The 21,710-nt window shown below is 33.3% G+C and overlaps 2 protein-coding genes across 2 annotated transcripts in view; one reads left to right on the forward strand and one right to left on the reverse strand.

Annotated features, from left to right (window-relative positions):
• LOC107751273 (coiled-coil domain-containing protein 33-like) overlaps positions 1-5,863 on the forward strand; it is an 11,638-nt gene extending 5,775 nt beyond the window's left edge. The window contains exons 4-10 of the mRNA XM_016566952.1: positions 416-605; positions 3,188-3,276; positions 3,669-3,800; positions 4,724-4,817; positions 5,076-5,200; positions 5,284-5,373; positions 5,720-5,863. Coding sequence (XP_016422438.1) covers positions 416-605; positions 3,188-3,276; positions 3,669-3,800; positions 4,724-4,817; positions 5,076-5,200; positions 5,284-5,373; positions 5,720-5,863 — 864 coding nt within the window. The remainder of the gene's footprint in view (positions 1-415; positions 606-3,187; positions 3,277-3,668; positions 3,801-4,723; positions 4,818-5,075; positions 5,201-5,283; positions 5,374-5,719) is intronic.
• A 9,605-nt stretch (positions 5,864-15,468) lies between these two features.
• LOC107751280 (cholesterol side-chain cleavage enzyme, mitochondrial) overlaps positions 15,469-21,710 on the reverse strand; it is an 8,522-nt gene continuing 2,280 nt past the window's right edge. The window contains exons 2-9 of the mRNA XM_016566955.1: positions 20,235-20,390; positions 19,961-20,160; positions 18,412-18,615; positions 18,159-18,319; positions 17,205-17,371; positions 16,021-16,099; positions 15,746-15,937; positions 15,469-15,647 (exon numbers count right to left, since the gene is read on the reverse strand). Of these exons, the coding sequence (XP_016422441.1) occupies positions 15,525-15,647; positions 15,746-15,937; positions 16,021-16,099; positions 17,205-17,371; positions 18,159-18,319; positions 18,412-18,615; positions 19,961-20,160; positions 20,235-20,390 (1,282 nt within the window). The 3' untranslated portion in view covers positions 15,469-15,524. The remainder of the gene's footprint in view (positions 15,648-15,745; positions 15,938-16,020; positions 16,100-17,204; positions 17,372-18,158; positions 18,320-18,411; positions 18,616-19,960; positions 20,161-20,234; positions 20,391-21,710) is intronic.

Here is a 21,710-nt window from a genome sequence, read left to right on the forward strand (position 1 = left end):
TTTTTTTTTTTTTTTTGCAGACCCTTAGCACCACTTGTGGCCCTTCATTAATGAATCTTGAGTATAAATGCTTTCAAAAATTGTCAGTATGAATTAATAATTGATGATGATTACAAAATCTATTGTTCTAATCTTTATAAAAATCAATGTTAGGATAAACACCAAATTACAAGATAGTACAATGGTATTCTTTTATCCATCTTGGAGTGCAAAACTGAAAAAAAAAAAACTGTGGTGTATACCAAAGTACCATGCTACCTCCATCTGATACCATCATATTTTCCAGGGCTAGGTTTGTTTATAGCCTACTTATAGGAAACTATAGGAAACTTATAGGAAACTTATAGGAAAGTAATTGAAATCCATATTTGCAGGTCATATTGTATGTACAAATCCATTTTTATTTCTCCTGCAGGAGCTGGAAAACTACCGTGCGGCGCTGCATAAGATGGCGGATGACATCCTGGCGCTGCGCTCTCAGGTGAGCGCGCTGGAGTCTGAGAACAGTCAGCTGCGGCGGGACCTGTCTCTACATCAGGACCTCACCCTGCTGGACGACACCGACACTGACGTCATGACCAAGAGCGAGATTGCTGACCGGATCGGTATAATTCCTCCCACTATAATCTCATTTAAGCATATAAAGATTAGTCAAGGCATTGTTCTAATGCGTATACACCTCAGCAGTTAACCTTAGCGGATTACAGGTAATGCTGCCATTTCTTCAGCCCGTTTAGTAAACCTTTACCACCACCAATATTAACTAGCTGGCTTTTTTTTTCTTTACATAATCATCCCAGATTTCTATCATAATATTATCATTCTGACATAATTTATTAGATTTTTACATTTTCAAAACTTGCCGCCACAGTGCTAGCAAGTTCCTAGCACAAACTAAAAAACCTACTCTGAATATTAATATTTAAAAATAAGTATTAACAATAGTTGGCTTAGCAAACACTGCTAAGGTTTGCAGTATTATTCATGTATCACAAACTAACAAATAACACCCTGAGTACTCAAAGGTAAGTATTAGCAATAGTTAGCTTGTTTAGGAAACACTGCTAAGGTGCTATGTTTTTAAGCGAATAATTTGAGGTATCATTCATGTCTGTAACACAACTAACAAATGATGCGCTGAAGATCAGTACTAAGGCCTAATGGTAAGTATTAGCAATAGTTATTGCTTAGCAAAAGTTAGGGTTAGTGGTTTTTAGCGCATGATTTGAGGTGTGTAGCACAAACAAACAAATTACGCTCAGAAGATTAATGATAATGTTAAATATTATCAATAGTTAGATTACTTGGCAATCTTAGCTAAGGTGTTAATGATTTTTAGTGTGTGAGGTTTTTTATGTCTGCAGCATGAATGTAGAAATTACAAACTGAAGGTTAATACTTAACTGTAAATATTAGCAATAGTTAGCTTAGCAAACTCTGCTAAGAGATTTTTGGTATCATTCATGTCTATAGGACAAGCTAACAAACTACACTCTAAAGAGTAATACTTAATGGTAAGTATTAGCAAAAGTATTACCTGCTGAAAAAAAACAGCCTATGCTGGTTGGCTGGTTTTAGCTGGTCATCCAGCATGGTCTAGGCTGGTCAGCAGGCTGGTTTTAGAGGGGTTTTGGCCACTTAGCTGGTCAGGCTGGGAGACCAGCTGGAACAACTAGCTAAAACCAGCTACTTCCAGCTTAAACCAGCTAAAACCAGCCAACCAGCTTAGACTTTAGCAAAGGTAACTTAGCAAATTCAGCTAAGGTGTTCTGAGTGGGTTTTAGCACATGATTTGAAGTATCATTAGTTTCTTTAGCACAAGTTACGCTCTGATTAGTTCTTAATAGTATTAGAAATAGAAATAGCTTAGCAGACACCACTGATGTGTTCACTAAGGTGCTCTGAATTTTTAGCACATGATTTTGTGTATTATTCATGTCGGTATTACAAGCTAAAAAAATACGTGCCAAAGATTACTACGTAAAAGTACATATAAGCAGTAGTTAGCTCGCTTGGAACACCACTGTTTCGCATACTCATATTATGGATGTACATTTGTGCATGCAGAAAGAATTAAAGGCCATCAGACAAAAGTTTTGCTCACTTTGGGAAGTATCACATTCCAGATGTTACTAGTTGTGAGCGTGATGTCCTCACTGAGCCGTGCTGAGAATTGATAAGACATCTCATTTAGCTAAGGGAATCTGATAAGCACTTACTGCCTTATCTGCTGAAGGACAGTTTGCGTCCCTCACACACTCACACACAAACATAAGGCTCCGCTTAAAGGACACGTCAAAGACCTTTGAGGCCTTCAAAGCAAATGCAGGCCTTCATTTTCTCTCTATGGCGAATGCACTGCTTGGCTTTCAGGGGTTTAGATAATGTCGGGAATGTTTTCTCCAAAAATAGCTGCACAGTGTCACGGTCACACTATTGGTTGGTGTTTTTGCAGTCTTCAGAAAGCTTTTAAAACAGATTTTGATTGTAAGCTGAGCTCAGAATTTGTCCTTCATCTTTTATATTAACTTATAAAACGGAGAGTTCCGGTCCTTGATTCTGATTGGCTGAGCTACGTTCGAAGCTGCTGTAAATTACTCTACAAACATACAGATTTGTTTACGTTTGTGTGTTGCTCGGCAACCACTTTGTTGCAACCACAACTGATTCTGAGGAACTACATTGTTTGGCAGAAGAATAATGTTTTTATTAATGTCATTACACTTCATTTTATTTTGTGAAACCTTACTACGTATATGGAATAACCGTTTTAAAAAAGCAATAAGCCCCGTGAAGCCGTGGTTTACAGTGAACAGTTTACGTGGTTCGCGTCGTGCCTAACAACGCCCCTTAGCTGTTATAAATTCACTGTAAACCATGGCTTCTTGGGGCTTATTGCTTTATTTTGTATTAATATATTTCAATGGTAAAATTTTAATATAATAAAATATTATAATATAATAATGAATATAAATTTATTAATGTTAACAATAAAATTATGAGATGCATTTAAGATGTATATCTTTTATTTGATATAATAAGTATAATAAAATATTAATGAATATGAACCAGCAAACAATAAAAACAGTATATATATCGTAAATATTTTTTTTTTTTTATAATAAATGTGTTTTTATTGTTTGCTGGTTCAAAGCACTCATTAATTTTCTATGGCACTTTTTTACAGCTTCTCTGAAGTTCAAGCTGTCCAGTGAAAGCAGCAAAGCAGCCGCCCAGAAGGACAGAATCCAACAGCTTCAAAACGAGCTCATCAGGGTGGGTCAATCCAGGCCGCTTTCCCTCAGATCATTAAAAGTTTTCAATAACAGCAGCAGCAGTGCTCAGAGACCATGTGTTTCCTTTTTGAAGCTCAAGGGGTCCATTGACTGGCATGCATTTGTGATGTTTGCTGGCAGTAAGGAAATGCTGTATCAAATGCATTAATGGTTTCCTCCCAAGATCATTGATTGGATCAGATCATTGAATTTGTCTCCAGACCGCATGGCATATTGCTTGTTGCATTTGATACAAAGCTGAAAAATGCACAAGGCAAGCATGAGTCTCAATAGACCCCTGGCAATTGAGTTGCATTGAGTTGAGTTGCACACACTGCATGAACTCGTTAGGCATGTGTGCAGAGTTTTAGCTCTTTACTTGAATTATTGCAGAAGAACGATATTGAGAAAGAGTTTGTCCAGCTGCAAAGAGCACATCAACAGCAGCAGGCTGTGCTAAAGAAATATCAGGTCCGGAGTGGTAAAATATCTGCACTGGAGGATACAGTTTGCCAACAGGAAAAGGTATTTAGCTGTTCTGTACAACATGTTGTTGTTGTTTATTTTTATTTGGACTACTAAACAATCAAGCCATGAATACACTTCTCTTTGTTTGAGCGTCCCAATTAGAGGAACCAATTTCATGAGTTTGGGAAAAAATAATAATTCACCCCAAAAAATAATATTCTGTCATTCCAATGTAATTCAAAGGTGTTATTTTTGGATTATTTATATTTATTAATATTTTGAATTCACCTTTATATATTCAGTTTTAATTTTAGTTTTGGTAATTTTGTTATGTGCTTTTCAGTTTTTAATATTTCTGTATTTCAGTTTTAGTAATTTTAGAACTTAGTTAGAACTTTAGTTAGTTGCCAAGGAAACGTTTCGTATAGATTTTGCAATATATACATTTTTTCATCCAATATTTCATTTTTATTTTATTTATATTTATTTTTTATTTATTATATTTATTTTAATAGTTTTAGTTTAGAACACTGCATTCCAAAACCTTTATGATGTTCTACCAAAAAATAAAAAATAGATGTATGCTTTATGAAATATAAAGAAGATATTTTGAAGAATGTCTCAGCTGCTTTTCTTCATATAATGAAAGTCAGTGGGGTCCAAAACATTCTAACTCTTAAAAACCATACAGGTAGCATAAAATTAATCCATGCAACTCAAGTGGTTTGATCCATGTCCTCTGAAGCTATATGACAGCTTTCAGTAAAAAAAAAAATAATACTAAAAAAATAATACATTTAATAAAATTAATTATTTTTCACTAAATACATTTACTTCTGCTTTGCTCACTTATGTAGTTCATGAAAAAAATCTTGCATGTGCTTGATTACTTAAAGGAATGGTTGTTTGAACTATTCCTTTACATATCTAGCAAGTATCTAATATATAATGTGTTGTATTTGTTTTAATTTACTGAGCAGGTCATTGAGAAGATGGAGAAAATATTGGATGCAAAACTGAAGGAAAGAAATAAAGAGAATTCAGAAAAGAAAAAATTAGCCGTGAAACATAAAGGTGTGTGTCTTCACACCTACTTTTGGTGAAACCATATGAACTCAATTTTAGCTTTAATTAATTAGTCAGAGTCATGACTTAGTGGTTGTGGTGCTCATCCTGGAAATTTGGGTTTGATTCTGGCCTGCAACATGCCCTAATTACATTTCTACTCTCTCTTTCCGTAATTTCTTGTCCTCTTTCTACTATATTTATTAATACAAATTGTCAAAAGCACAACAAATAACTGATATGTAAACTTGCCGTGTTTGTATATAGATGCAGAGGAGCTCAAGAGGAGAGAGATCGAGTCTGTGCTGGCGGCAGAAAACTCTCGACTCAGAGAAGAGCTGCAAAGACTGCGTAATCTCCCACCACCTCTTATCATTCAGCAGCCTGTGCAGGTAAACCTTAGACCACCACTAGTTACACCTCAAATATGCTGCATGAACAACACTCTTTATTTTATTACTGCTTCTGATGTCAGACCCATCAGCCTTTCTCAGACAGTGAGAAACTGGAGTTATTGACACAGCTGGCGAGAGCCGAGGGTCGAATCCAGACACTGGAACAACAGGTTTGAACTTTAATGCTGTCAGAAGACATTTCACTTCATTATGGGTCAGGGTTGTGGTGCAGTGGTTGATGGAAGCACTCTTGACACGTTGAGCTGTGGTGCTCATGTCGGTGATCAACGTTCAAGTCTGACCAGTGATTTTTCCTATTTGTACTTTCTTTTCCCAATAATTCCCATACATCACTTCATTTTTTTAAAAAGAGGTAAAAAATTACACTAGCTCCCTTTTAAAACAAATTCAAGTTATCATAGTGTTCCAGTGTAGCTCCACAGAATGTCTGTATAAGACACTCCAGTCAGCACAATAAATTATAATAAATCATGCTTTTGTGTACATCTGATGCAGCTGAAAGAAAACTCCAGACAGTGGGGCAAAGAGAAACAAGAGATGTTGACCAGACTAAGTGAATATGAACATGGGTTCGCTCGAACATCAACCATGATTCTTCATGATCTACCTGTGGTGAGTATGATTGCTGTGTGCATTTGAAAGTTTAATTATTATTATTATTGATTATTTGACCACATACATCAACGGTGGACAGACACGCAAGTTGTTGTTACTACCTCTGATTTATGCAGCCAATTCACTTCTTTCTCCGTGATATTAAACGACGGAAAAGTGACTTTTCCAACAAAGCACTTGCGATCTATCGAGAGAAGAAAACCATCTCAATTGTTCCGGAGAACGATGAGTTATTTAGCCATCACTCTTCTTTTGGCGAGCGACGTTCATCAAAATCCAGGACCTAATTTTAATAAAGACGATGCACGGCCTTTTGGAGTTAACAGACTACAAGGTACTTTCAAACTGCATGCACACAACGAGACAAAGGATTTTCATCTGTTTAAAACAGCAAATCGTGAGAAACTTTTATGGGATTCGCGTTCAAAGCCCAAAGGATTACTTATGGGACATTTAAACATCAGAAGCGTTGCCTCAAAAACTGAACAACTGGAACAGCTACTTACAAATTCGAACTTTGATTTGCTTTGCTTGTCAGAAACGTGGCTGACAGAAACATCACCAAACACTGCATATCTGGTCCCGGGATATAAAGTCTTCAGAAAGGATCGAAAATTTGGAAAAGGTGGTGGACTGCTTAGACTGCTTATGGACTGCATTAAATGTAAGGAAATTGAATTCAGTACTTTAGTGGATATAGAATATATTGCATATATTGCTGTGGGCATATATAGACCTCCTTCATCAAGTAGTATTTTCTATGATCATCTGAGAAATCTCTTGAAGGGGTTTGATCGAAATAAAGAGTTAATTTTGGTTGGAGACTTTAATATAAATTGGAATGAGAAGTCAAATAGGAAAAAGCTTCAGGGGATAGTAAGTCATTTTGACCTCATACAGTTAATCCAGGGCCCTACTAGAATCACTAGAATCACCGAAACTCAAATTGATTTAATATTTAGCAACAAACCAGAAAGAATAACTAAGTCAATAAATTCAATAAATTGGTTATCAGATCATAATCTTATATTAGTGGTAAGAAAATTAACAAAACATAGGTTTTTATATCAACAAGAAAAAGAAAATGTGCTAAATATTATACCAAAACGACTTAAAAACAAATTTGAAGAGGAATTTAAAAAACTAGATTGGAATGAGATTCTGTCTACAGATAATTTAGAAGCTGCCTCTGAATGTTTAATGGTAACAATTAATAAGATTAAGGGTGAATTTAGTAAAAATGTCACTTTTTCTAGAAAGAAGCAGAATTTGCCTTGGCTAAATGAACAATTATGGAAGTTAATGAAACAGAGGGACCATGCTTTAAAAATAGCACTTAAATCAGGGTTAGCTCATGATAGAAGGACATTTCAGCACTTGCGTAATACAGTTGTAAAGGAATTGAGAAAAGCGAAAGCAAAATTTTTTATTGATCTTATAAATGATGCAAAGGGGAATAGCAGAGAAGTATGGGAGAATATTAATAGAGTACGAAAGAAAAATAATAAAAACGATAAAGGTATTGAATTACAGGTTCATGGAAGTTTAATTCAAGATAAGCATCAAATTGTTAGTGTATTTAATAATTTTTTTATAGACTCAGTTCAAGATTTAACACAGGGATTTGGTGTGAGAAGTAAGGATATTATATTACCAAATCATGATCTTACTGTTTTTAATATTTCTGAAGTATCTGAGTCCTATATAACAAAAATTTTAAGCCAGTTTAAGAGTTCTAGGGCCAAAGATGTTTTTGATTGTGACTCTGTATTTGTTAAAAAGTATGCAAATGTTCTTAGTCCACCTATAACTCATTTGGTTAATTTGTCAATAAAACAATGTCATTTTCCAAGTGCCTGGAAGTCAGCAGTAATAGCACCTATATTTAAGACTGGTGATCCTGCTAATGTAATTAACTATAGACCTATCAGTATTCTACCAGTTGTTTCTAAAGTAATTGAAAAGGTCGTTTGCAATCAGTTAGTAGAGCATTTAAATCTTGGTCATTTTCCATTACATCGTATGCAGTTTGGATTTAGGGTGCATCACTCTACGGAGACAGCAAACTGTTATTTTGTTGAACAAATTAAATCCAGTCTTGATAGGGGAGGTGTTGTTGGTGCTGTCTTCCTTGATTTTAAAAAGGCTTTTGATACCGTTAATCATAATGTTCTTTTATCTAAATTATCAAGGTTTAATTTTTCTACTAATACATTAACATGGATGGAGTCATACTTAAATTTAAGAAAACAATGTACACGAATTAATGATGCATGCTCACCATTTCTTGACTGTAATATTGGAGTCCCACAGGGGTCGATTCTTGGACCAATTTTGTTCAGCTTATACATTAATGATCTGCCTACAGTTTGTCCAGAGGTCCAGGTTCAGATGTATGCAGATGATACAGTTGTTTATACTTATGCTAAAACACAAGAACAAGCTGCTATCAAACTTACTGCTGCATTGAACAAAGTCTCAGATTGGCTATGTCATTCTTGCCTTACTCTTAATGTGAGTAAAACTGTGGGAATGTTTTTTTCGATCAAGAAAGTTGATGAGCGTTGTCCAGATATTTTAGTTAAAGGAGAGGTAATAAATATTGTTGAGCATTTTAAATATTTAGGTATGATTATGGATTCTAACTTAAATTTTAAAAAACATATTAAAAAGGTCTCTAAAAGTACTAGAGCAAGCTTGATGATCTTTAGGAATATTAGGCACCAATTACCTGTGGCTGCTGCTAAACTCTTTATGCATTCAATGATTCTCCCTCATTTATCTTATTGTGCTACAAGTTGGTCTCATACAAGTATAACCACGTTAAAACCATTATATACTATTTATAAACAAACTGTGAAAATCTTAGCTAAAAAGCCAAGGAGTTATCATCACTGCAATATTATTAAAAATTATAAATTATTGACGTTTGATAATTTTTTATTATTTGCTGATGTGTGCTTGATGTACAAACTATTTCATGATCTTGCACCACCACCTCTTAAACAATGTGTGACTTTCTGTAAGGATAATACCAGGCAGACTAGGTCATCAGTTAGAGGTGATTGTTCAACTAAATTTAAGAAAACTGTTTTTGGACAATCAGCTTTTTCAGTTAGAGCAGCAGAAAGATGGAATTTAATACCTGTTAATATTAGAGAGTGTACAACATTTAGTATTTTTAAAACTACGCTTAAAGTATGGCTTGCACACAACGAGACAAAGGATTTTCATCTGTTTAAAACGGCAAATCATGAGAAACTTTTATGGGATTCGCGTTCAAAGCCCAAAGGATTACTTATGGGACATTTAAACATCAGAAGCGTTGCCTCAAAAACTGAATAACTGGAACAGCTACTTACAAATTCGAACTTTGATTTGCTTTGCTTGTCAGAAACGTGGCTGACAGAATCGTCACCAAACACTGCATATCTGGTCCCGAGATATAAAGTCTTCAGAAAGGATCGAAAATTCTGAAAAGGTGGTGGACTGCTTATGTACGTGAAGGACTGCATTAAATGGCACAGTTAATCCAGGGCCCCACTAGAATCACCTCATCATCTGAAACTCAAATTGATTTAATATTTAGCAACAAGCCAGAAAGAATAACTAAGTCAATAAATGTATTAACAGGGCTATCAGATCATAATCTTATATTAGTGGTAAGACAATTAACAAAACACAGGTTTTTATATCAACAAGAAAAAGAAAATGTGCTAAATATTATACCAAAAAGACTTAAAAACACATTTGAAGAGGAGTTTAAAAAACTAGATTGGAATGAGATTCTGTCTACAGATCATTTAGAAGCTGCCTCTGAATGTTTAATGGTAATAATTAATAAGATTAAGGGTGAATTTAGTAAAAATTTCACTTTTTCTAGAAAGAAGCAGAATTTGCCTTGGCTAAATGAACAATTATGGAAGTTAATGAAACAGAGGGACCATGCTTTAAAAATAGCGCTTAAATCAGGGTTAGCTCATGATAGAAGGACATTTCAGCACTTACGTACTACAGTTGTAAAGGAATTGAGAAAAGCGAAAGCAAAATTTTTTATTGATCTTATAAATGATGCAAAGGGGAATAGCAGAGAAGTATGGGAGAATATTAATAGAGTACGAAAGAAAAATAATAAAAACGATAAAGGTATTGAATTACAGGTTCATGGAAGTTTAATTCAAGATAAGCATCAAATTGTTAGTGTATTTAATAATTTTTTTATAGACTCAGTTCAAGATTTAACACAGGGATTTGGTGTGAGAAGTAAGGATATTATATTACCAAATCATGATCTTACTGTTTTTAATATTTCTGAAGTATCTGAGTCCTATATAACAAAAATTTTAAGCCAGTTTAAGAGTTCTAGGGCCAAAGATGTTTTTGATTGTGACTCTGTATTTGTTAAAAAGTATGCAAATGTTCTTAGTCCACCTATAACTCATTTGGTTAATTTGTCAATAAAACAATGTCATTTTCCAAGTGCCTAAACAGAGGGACCATGCTTTAAAAATAGCGCTTAAATCAGGGTTAGCTCATGATAGAAGGACATTTCAGCACTTACGTAATAAAGTTGTAAAGGAATTGAGAAAAGCGAAAGCAACATTTTTTGTTGATTTATAAATTATGCAAAGGGGAATAGTAGAGAAGTATGGGAGAATATCAATAGAGTACGGAAGAAAAATAATAAAAACGATAAAGGTATTGAATTACAGGTTCATGGAAGTTTAATTTAAGATAAGCATCAAATTGTTAGTGTATTTAATAACTTTTTTATAGACTCAGTTCAAGATTTAACACAGGGATTTGGTGTGAGAAGTAAGGATATTATATTACCAAATCATGATCTTACTGTTTTTAATATTTCTGAAGTATCTGAGTCCTATATAACAAAAATTTTAAGCCAGTTTAAGAGTTCTAGGGCCAAAGATGTTTTTGATTGTGACTCTGTATTTGTTAAAAAGTATGCAAATGTTCTTAGTCCACCTATAACTCATTTGGTTAATTTGTCAATAAAACAATGTCATTTTCCAAGTGCCTGGAAGTCAGCAGTAATAGCACCTATATTTAAGACTGGTGATCCTGCTAATGTAATTAACTATAGACCTATCAGTATTCTACCAGTTGTTCCAGTTGTTTTTGAAAAGGTCGTTTGCAATCAGTTAGTAGAGCATTTAAATCTTGGTCATTTTCCATTACTTCCATTACATCTTGGATTTAGGGTGCATCACTCTACGGAGACAGCAAACTGTTATTTTGTTGAACAAATTAAATCCAGTCTTGATAGGGGAGGTGTTGTTGGTGCTGTCTTCCTTGATTTTAAAAAGGCTTTTGATACCGTTAATCATAATGTTCTTTTATCTAAATTATCAAGGTTTAATTTTTCTACTAATACATTAACATGGATGGAGTCATACTTAAATTTAAGAAAACAAATTAACATGGTACTTAAATTTAAGAAAACAATGTACACGAATTAATGATGCATGCTCACCATTTCTTGACTTTCTTGACTGAGTCCCACAGGGGTCGATTCTTGGACCAATTTTGTTCAGCTTATACATTAATGATCTGCCTACAGTTTGTCCAGAGGTCCAGGTTCAGATGTATGCAGATGATACAGTTGTTTATACTTATGCTAAAACACAAGAACAAGCTGCTATCAAACTTACTGCTGCATTGAACAAAGTCTCAGATTGGCTATGTCATTCTTGCCTTACTCTTAATGTGAGTAAAACTGTGGGAATGTTTTTTTCGATCAAGAAAGTTGATGAGCGTTGTCCAGATATTTTAGTTAAAGGAGAGGTAATAAATATTGTTGAGCATTTTAAATATTTAGGTATGATTATGGATTCTAACTTAAATTTTAAAAAACATATTAAAAAGGTCTCTAAAAGTACTAGAGCAAGCTTGATGATCTTTAGGAATATTAGGCACCAATTACCTGTGGCTGCTGCTAAACTCTTTATGCATTCAATGATTCTCCCTCATTTATCTTATTGTGCTACAAGTTGGTCTCATACAAGTATAACCACGTTAAAACCATTATATACTATTTATAAACAAACTGTGAAAATCTTAGCTAAAAAGCCAAGGAGTTATCATCACTGCAATATTATTAAAAATTATAAATTATTGACGTTTGATAATTTTTTATTATTTGCTGATGTGTGCTTGATGTACAAACTATTTCATGATCTTGCACCACCACCTCTTAAACAATGTGTGACTTTCTGTAAGGATAATACCAGGCAGACTAGGTCATCAGTTAGAGGTGATTGTTCAACTAAATTTAAGAAAACTGTTTTTGGACAATCAGCTTTTTCAGTTAGAGCAGCAGAAAGATGGAATTTAATACCTGTTAATATTAGAGAGTGTACAACATTTAGTATTTTTAAAACTACGCTTAAAGTATGGCTTAAGGAAAATCAAATATGTGATCATTGACTTGGTTTTGTAATTTAATGGAGTATGATGTGATATTGTATGTGTTGTATGTACTGTATTGTTTGTGACTTAATATTGTAATTTTGTAACAACATCCTGCCCAGGGACTGCAGATGCAAATTAGCTTTATAGCTAACTCTGGCACAACACTGTTGTTGTGCGTTGTCCCTGTCAGTTTGGATTTAGGGTGCATCACTCTACGGAGACAGCAAACTGTTATTTTGTTGAACAAATTAAATCCAGTCTTGATAGGGGAGGTGTTGTTGGTGCTGTCTTCCTTGATTTTAAAAAGGCTTTTGATACCGTTAATCATAATGTTCTTTTATCTAAATTATCAAGGTTTAATTTTTCTACTAATACATTAACATGGATGGAGTCATACTTAAATTTAAGAAAACAATGTACACGAATTAATGATGCATGCTCACCATTTCTTGACTGTAATATTGGAGTCCCACAGGGGTCGATTCTTGGACCAATTTTGTTCAGCTTATACATTAATGATCTGCCTACAGTTTGTCCAGAGGTCCAGGTTCAGATGTATGCAGATGATACAGTTGTTTATACTTATGCTAAAACACAAGAACAAGCTGCTATCAAACTTACTGCTGCATTGAACAAAGTCTCAGATTGGCTATGTCATTCTTGCCTTATTCTTAATGTGAGTAAAACTGTGGGAATGTTTTTTTCGATCAAGAAAGTTGATGAGCGTTGTCCAGATATTTTAGTTGAGGAGAGGTAATAAATATTGTTGAACATTTTAAATATTTGGGTATGATTATCGATTCTAACTTAAATTTTAAAAAACATATTAAAAAGGTCTCTAAAAGTACTAGAGCAAGCTTGATGATCTTCAGGAATATTAGGCACCAATTACCTGTGGCTGCTGCTAAACTCTGTGCTTACAATGATCCTCCCTCATTTATCTTACTGTGCTACAAGTTGGTCTCATACAAGTATAACTACGTTAAAACCATTATATACTATTTATAAACAAACTGTGAAAATCTTAGCTAAAAAGCCAAGGAGTTATCATCACTGCAATATTATTAAAAATTATAAATTATTGACGTTTGATAATTTTTTATTATTTGCTGATGTGTGCTTGATGTACAAACTATTTCATGATCTTGCACCACCACCTCTTATACAATGTGTGACTTTCTGTAAGGACAATATCAGGCAGACTAGGTCATCAGTTAGAGGTGACTGTTCAACTAAATTTAACAAAAATTGTGTTTTTGGACAATCAGCTTTTTCAGTTAGAGCAGCAGAAAGATGGAATTTAATACCTGTTTATATTAGAGAGTGTACAACATTTAGTATTTTTAAAACTACGCTTAAATTATGGCTTAAGGAAAATCAAATATGTGATCATTGACTTGGCTTTATAATTTAATGTAGTATGATGTGATTTTGTATGTGTTGTATGTATTGTATTGTTTGTGACTTAATATTGTAATTTTTTAACAACATCCTGCCCAGGGACTGTAGATGCAAATTAGCTTTATTGCTAACTTTGGCACAACACTGTTGTTGTGCGTTGTCCCTCTACAAATAAATGAAATAAATGAAAAAAAAAATGAAAATGAAAAATTTGAATCGCGATTCAGTCTTCTAACGATTTGCATCGATTCACAAATTTCAAAAAAACGATTTTCTAGTTAATATAATAATAATAATAATAACATGATGTTGTCGGAAACAAAAAAGGCGGAACCCCACTGCGAGAGTGGTGTATTCGGAAAAACACAGAGACATACAACACGTTCTACAGAGCCACTAAAGGGCCATGGTTAGCCGCTTGCTAACGGTTGCCTTTTACATTAGAGTAGGCCAACATAAAATTTCACTTACCACATAAACAGAGAGATGACTGATGATTTGCAGATCCTGAGCGTAATCTTGTAAAATGTATGGTAAATACTGCCGCTCTGTATTATGCACAGTAAGTGTGATCGCGAAATCTCGAAAGTGAAAGTAAAAAGCGAGCATGCATTCAAATGCGATTTCAATGGCCTGCATGACTCCCTGATGCCCACAATTTATATACAGTATAATTACCCAACGATATACACTACCAGTCAAAAGTTTTTGAACAGTAAGGTTTTTAATGTTTTTTTTAAATAATTCCCTTCTGCTTACCAAGCCTGCATTTATTTGATCCAAAATACAGTAAAAGCAGTAATATTGTGAAATATTTTTATTAAATAGAAAACAGTTATTTTAAAATAGTACAAATATTTCAGAATTTTACTGTTTTTGCTGTACTTTGGATCAAAGAAATGCAGGCTTGGTGAGCAGAAGATAATTTTTTTTTTAAATCGTACTGTTCAAAAACTTTTGACTGGTAGTGTAATTGCGAGAGAAAGCACTGAAATATATACATTTTCCTCCAATCTCATGTTTATTTCCTTTAGGGGTTCCATACTACACGTCATTTCCTTTCCGAACATGGTATTGGATTCAGGCACACGCCTATTGGGAAGTGTAAAATATTTTTGATTTATTAGGAAGTTAATAGTTAATAGGAAACACTGATTACTTGAGTCAGGACTACCCATACTATAGACTGGTGTGTTTTTGTATCAAAATACTGGTGCGTTTGATGTCCAGTGTGCACAAAAAAATTTGATGAAAAATTGTGAATCGTGATTAAAAATCGGAAAAATCGTGAATCGATTTTTAATCGAATCGTGACCCCAAGAATCGATATGAATCGAATCGTGAGGTACACAAAACTTTCCCACCCTTAATGTATATATCTTTAGAATATTTAGATGAATTTATTTGTTTTTATTTGACATTTAGTACCAGTCAATTTTAGAATAATAGAAAAGTCATCAAATCTTTGAAACAAATGAGTAGACTAGCCAAGAAAAATTAGTGTAAAAATTAAAATGAAAAGATTTTAGTCACAAAATATTTTAACTTTTTCATAAGTCCCTCACCTTCATGTCCATCCAAAATGTGTTATTCTTCTGTGGAAAAGCAGATACTTTAAAAAATGACTCTGTGTTCCCAAAATATCTTCTATGTTTCAAAGAAGAAAAAACCCATGCTGGTTTGAACTACATGAGGGCGTGTAAACGATGACAGAATTTTCATTTTTGTGTGAACTGTCCCTTTAAGATCACGAGAAACATAAATTGAGTCCAAACGTTTGACAGGCATTTCATGTCAGAGTTGAATTTTTTATTCATTCATTTATTTTATTATTCAGTTCCTGTTTGCAGCTCTGCTATCTGCTGGCGTTCAGCGGTTTGATGGTGAGCATGATGGGCTTCTCGGGCAGCAGGATGAGCTCAAACGTGCTCCTGACCTCCACCTGCCTCTGCTTCTCAAACCTGAAGTTCTCCAGCATCTATAAAGATGACAAAATGACAATATAAAGAAAATCCATGCAACGTTACTTTGCCAGTATAGAGGATGTGATGTCCCTCCCTTTAGACATCCACATACATGAATAAGGAAGAGCTGCATCTCGGTCTCGGCGATCCTGCGGCCCAGACACTGGCGTGGGCCGAAGCCGAAGCTCAGGTTCCTGAAGTAGTGGCTCTTGGATCGGACCCAGCGAGAGGGACGGTACTGCTCCGGGTGCGGGAAGATCCGGTGATCACGACCCATAGCGTAGAGACCCAGCTGAACTAAGGTCTGATACAGACAGATCAACCCATGAAAACAGGTACATTGATAATGCTATTTTCTCAGTATAATATCCTCAAATTCACACTCACCCCAGCTGGAATGTGATAATTTTGAAGGACGATGTCTTCAGTGATGTATCTTTGTAGACTCACTGCTACAGGATGTAACCTTCAAAAGAGAGTTAATGATCTTAGATACCAGCTGCTAGTCATATTTTTTCTTTTATTTCTGGGTGCTTCTTCAACTATGGGTACTTTTGGCCTTGTAAACTAATAAAGTCTCTTACAATGTACTTTTTTATATGCTAGTTTATTTAATCTGTTTACATAAACTAGTTTGTCATTTAAATGAGTGTTTATATATCCTAAATACATGCAGTTATATAATATTTCAGACTTTTTAAATAATCTTAAGCATGCTCTCCAGTCTGACACTGTTTGTATCATTACTAACTAAACTAGCTAACTGTTGATAAAGTCTAATTAGTTACAAAATTGTCAGTTGTGGTGAAATCGACAACATTGTATCTTGTGTAAAAAATGAACAATTTTAACATTGAATATTCAAAGGATTTATGATTGTCACTTTAAAAGTCTTCGTATTAAGTAAATAAAGATTAGTCGAGTACGTTTTACAAGAAAATAATGTTTCACTCTTTCTACTTCAACATTTCATGTTTAATTCAACATGTTACTTGCCATTTTCTGTAATTATTTTTGAAATTTACTAGAACTTTCTGATTGAAAATTATTTCTGCACACATTTTTTTTCAGTGCAGGAAAATGGGACACATTTGGGGGGTTAGGATTCTTTGATAAATAGAACATTCAAAAGAACAGCATTTATTTGAATAGAAATGCATTTACATTTGTATTTAATGTATTCTTTCTGAATAGAAGTGTTCATTTATTTTAAAAGAACAAAATCTTACTGACTCCAGACTTTTAAACAGTATAGAGTTTATAATAAAAATGTTTCCAAGACCATTTTACCTTAAGAAAACAGAAAAATGTTGGCACACTTAAGCTACCAAAATACAAAAATTTAATAACACCTGTGTGATAGTCTGTTATTATATTTTTGAATTTTTGGAGCCTAGGTGTGCCTGTTTTTTTCTGTTTTCAAAATATTTTTTGAGCGCTCAGTTTTTCCAGTGATGTGCGTGCTTTTGTTTTGATTTTGTTTTTACTTTAACTTTGAAGAAATTGACAAAAGTTCAAATGTGTTTTAATAAAAATCAGTACCCATAGTTGAACAGAAAGTGTTCGTGTACCTCAGAGTTTCCTTCAAGGCTCCTTTAAGCAGAGGAACCATCTTGAGCATCTGCACCACGTCTCCTGTAGAGGCGATACGAGCGGCTGAGATTTCGGCCCGGATCTCCTCCTGCAGGTCCGGATGTCGCGCCAATTCATAGAGCGTCCACAACAGTGAGATAGACGTCTAATGCACAAAAATATTTCAATTAAAGGGATAGTTCACAAAAAAATGAAAATTCTGTCATCATTCCAAAACTACACGTGTTTCTTTCTTCAGCTGAACACAGAAGATATTTTGAAGAATGTTGGTAACCAAATAGTTAGCGGTAGCCATTGACTTACACTTGAGTTCAAAAGTTTACATCCCCCTTTCAGAATCTGCAAAATGTTCATTATTTTACCAAAATAAGAGAGATCATACAAAATGCATGTTGTTGTTTATTTAGTACTGATCTGAATAAGATATTTCACATAAAAGATGTTTACATACAGTCCACAAGAGAAAATAATAGTTGAATTTATAAAAATGACGCCATTCATAAGTTTACATCCCCTTGATTCTTAATACTGTGTTGTTACCTGAATGATCCACAGCTGTGTTTTTTGTTTAGTGATAGTTGTGTATGAGTCCCTCAGTTGTCCTCAGTGTGAATCTCAAAATCATACAGTATAGTAAATATCTCATTCAGGTTAGTACTAAATAATTAATAACATGTATTTTGTATGATCTCTCTTATTTTGGTAATATAATGAACATTTTGCAGATTCTGAATGGGGGATGTAAACTTTTGACCTCAAGTGTAAGTCAATGGCTACCGCTAACTATTTGGTTACCAACATTCTTCAAAATATCTTCTTTTGTGTTCAGCTGAAGAATGAAAGTCATACAGGTTTGGAATGACATGCGGGTGAGTGAATAGTGGCATTATTTGCGAATGGACTGTTCCTCTAGCGTTGATTATTTCTCGTACCGTGTCCACGCCGCCGGCCATCAGCTCCGTGATGCTGGCCTTTATGTCCTCGATGGACAGTTTGTCCAGCATTAGGAGGCTGGCCAGCACACCAGGGTACTTCTCACCAGCATCTGGATTTTTGCTCAGCTGTCTGTAGATGCTCTGGATACATCGGTCGGCTTTGGAAAACCACATTGAGGGATGAGAAATCAGTGGAAGTGTTTCCCGCCAAAAACCCCAGCATGCGTTTTTATTAACTGTGTGGTGTTACCCTGGTTAAAGATGCCGTCCCAGGCCTCCACATGGTCCTTCCAGACTTTGGCCCCGGTGTGGCGGAGCAGGGCCGGCGGGAGGTACAGCATGGGAGAAGTGGTCTTAAACATCAGGGTGATGCAGTCGATGAAGTGCTGGGCGTCTGGATCAATGTAGTCCAACAGCAGACCCAAACGCTTGCCGTACAGCACATGACTCACCGCTGACAGAAACACACACACCAGATTTATCAAATTCTGGTATAGAAATTTACGTAAATTTTTATATTTTTTTAAAATCCCCAGTCTTCATCAACAGTGTCATGTCATCAAATATATCTTCATTTCCCTAATGAATGATGATCTCCAGTAAAATGTTATGCAAATCTCAAAGGCCAACATATTTCTTTAATATTGCTGTCTCGGATCATGAATTAGTTTATTAGGTATGGAAAATGCCTTTTTTAATTCCCTATTACAGTGGAGAAGGAGAACTGACAAGTAACAGCTATTAAAATTTGCACAGTAAGCTGTTGCTGTTTTAATGTAAATATTATTATATAATGTAAATATTATTTTGTAATTATTATTAAAATAATATGTAGTAATTAATATATTTTACTAAATGTATGCATAAAATACATAAATTATATTATGTAATGCATAATGTAAATACGATATAATGTATTTTTTACTATTATTGAATAATTATTATTAAAATGTAATAAATGTATTAGATATTAACTGAAATATTTTTCAAAATGTGTGCATAAAAATACATGCATTATTCTATTATATAATGTAAATATTTTATAATTTATTTTTTTATATTATTGAATAATTATTCAAATGTATTAATAATGTAATAAATATTAAAATTTTAGATAGTAATCGAAATATTTTACAGAATGTATGCATAATACATACATTTTTCTATTATATAATGTATCATGTAAATATTATTTATTAAAACATTTAAAATACAAATTATAAAAACAGTAGATAATAGTTTATATATTTTACAAAATATGCATGAAAATATATAAATTATTAAATATATATATATTATATAATGTGTAATGCAAATATTATATTATGTATTTTTAAATATTATTGAATAATTATTATTAAAATGTAATAATAATATAAGAATTAAAATATTATCAATTGATGCATTTTACAATGTATCAATTTATTTATTTATTAAAATGATAGTAATTTATAGACTTAAAAATGTATGCATAAAAGTACATAAATTAATAGTAAAATAAGTGTACAAAAATATATTTGTAATGTTTTATTATTTGTAAGTCATTTTGGATCAAATGTAAATGGAGTAACTATGCATCATGTTATTAAAATTGCAAATAAAATTAATAAATTATATATTTATATAATTGATAGATACATCGTGTGTATACACACAGACACACACACACACACATATATATATAGGCTACATATATATATATATATATATATATATATATATATACGCTAGTCAATTTCTTGAATATTCAAAGGACGATTACAGACGATTTAAAATAAGAAAGTTGTCTGAAAGCTTACATTCCAGTGCAAACTTGAAGAGCTCATGGGACAGATCTGTGGTCCATTCATTCTGTCCAGTCCTCTCGATCTTCTTATGGACACGCGCCACAAAGTCCTGACCGACCTCATCCAGCAGAGGCACAAAGTTCCCCTGCACCTTTGGAGAAATCACCTCCTTGTTCAGAACGATCCTGTTGGATTTCCAGTCCTCTCCGTCTCTGCAGGAACAAATCAATATGTGTTAATGTTCCAGTAAGTGTGTTTCTAGCAGATATGGATAGACGGTGCATACTTGAGCAGGACGCCATATTTGCGGTTCCTGTAGTCTCTGTAGGAGGTCCACGCTTCCACCCGGAGTCTCTTGGGATAATGACCCTCAGCTTTGAACAGGACAGCAGCATCTTCCGGCTTGATGATGTTCACACTCTCATAGGACCCAACCTTTTCCCTGTCCAGATTGATTGTAGAGATACATTACAACCATAATCTATGTGGTTTTTTTGTACAAGTGTCAGTGGCCTCACACTCTCTTTGTTATTATTATTATTATTAGTAGTAGTAGTAGTAGTATTTGTAAAATGTAAATAGAAAATTAAATGTAAATAAAAATAATAAAATAATATAATATAATAAACATAAAATAAAATATATAAATGTATTAATTCTTGTTGTTTTAATATACTATTTAATTTAATTTCTACATTAAAAGTCTTTTTTCAATGTTTCTGCGGTGGTATAAAAATATATAGGTAAAAAAAGAAACATAGGCACATTTGTTATTAATCAGCATGCAAATAACCATTTTGTTGTTATGTGACAAAATAAAATAAAAACATGGACTCCTGTTTTTAAATAATTATTTTTATAATTATATAAATACTTTTATATAATTAAAAATATAATTCTTTTTTATAATAAAATACTAATAATTCTTATTATTTTAAATGTCAATGTTATTACTTTAAATGTATCTTAAAGGTGTTTTGTTCAGGTGGAATAATCTTTAGTACTTTTTATGTCATTAAACTCACTTTTACAGAATAAAATAATAACAAAAAAAGTTCAATTAAAAAGATTGCAATTATTTTATCAATACAATTCTATTACCTTTCCAGTTGTCAGTGTATAAAGGGGAAAATGTTATAAAATATTTTAGATAAAAAATAGAAACGGAACGTGTGTGAGTATTTACTTTTTTACTTCTATTAATTTTATTAATTTCTATCATTTTTTAGGCCTGGAAATCACGCACACACACACACACACACATAATAGCATATATTAAATGTTAAAAAATAAATATGTAATACTACTGTATATGTATTTACGACGGCGTTTTAGTGCCACGTTAAAAAAAATTTAAAAATCTAAGATTACGAGAATAAAGTCGTAATATTTCGAGAATAAAGTCGTAGTATTTCGACTTTATTCTCGAAATATTACGACTTTATTCTCGAACTATTACGACTTTATTCTATAGTAAATATTTTACTTTATTCTAGAATAAAGTCGACAAATGTTTCGAGAATAAAGTCGAAATACTACGAGAATAAAGTCGAAATATTACGAGAATAAAGTTGAAATGTTTCGAGAATAAAATCTTAATATTTCGAGAATAAAGTCGTAATATTTCGAGAATAAAGTCGTAATATTTCGAGAATAAAGTCGTAATATTTCGAGAATAAAGTCGAAAATGTTTCGAGAATAAAGTCGAAATTTTACTGAGAATAAAGTCGAAATATTACGAGAATAAAGTCGAAATATTTCG

This window comes from Sinocyclocheilus rhinocerous, unplaced genomic scaffold (genome assembly GCF_001515625.1).
Source record: "Sinocyclocheilus rhinocerous isolate Xijiao unplaced genomic scaffold, SAMN03320098_v1.1 scaffold872, whole genome shotgun sequence".
NCBI lineage: Eukaryota > Metazoa > Chordata > Actinopteri > Cypriniformes > Cyprinidae > Sinocyclocheilus > Sinocyclocheilus rhinocerous.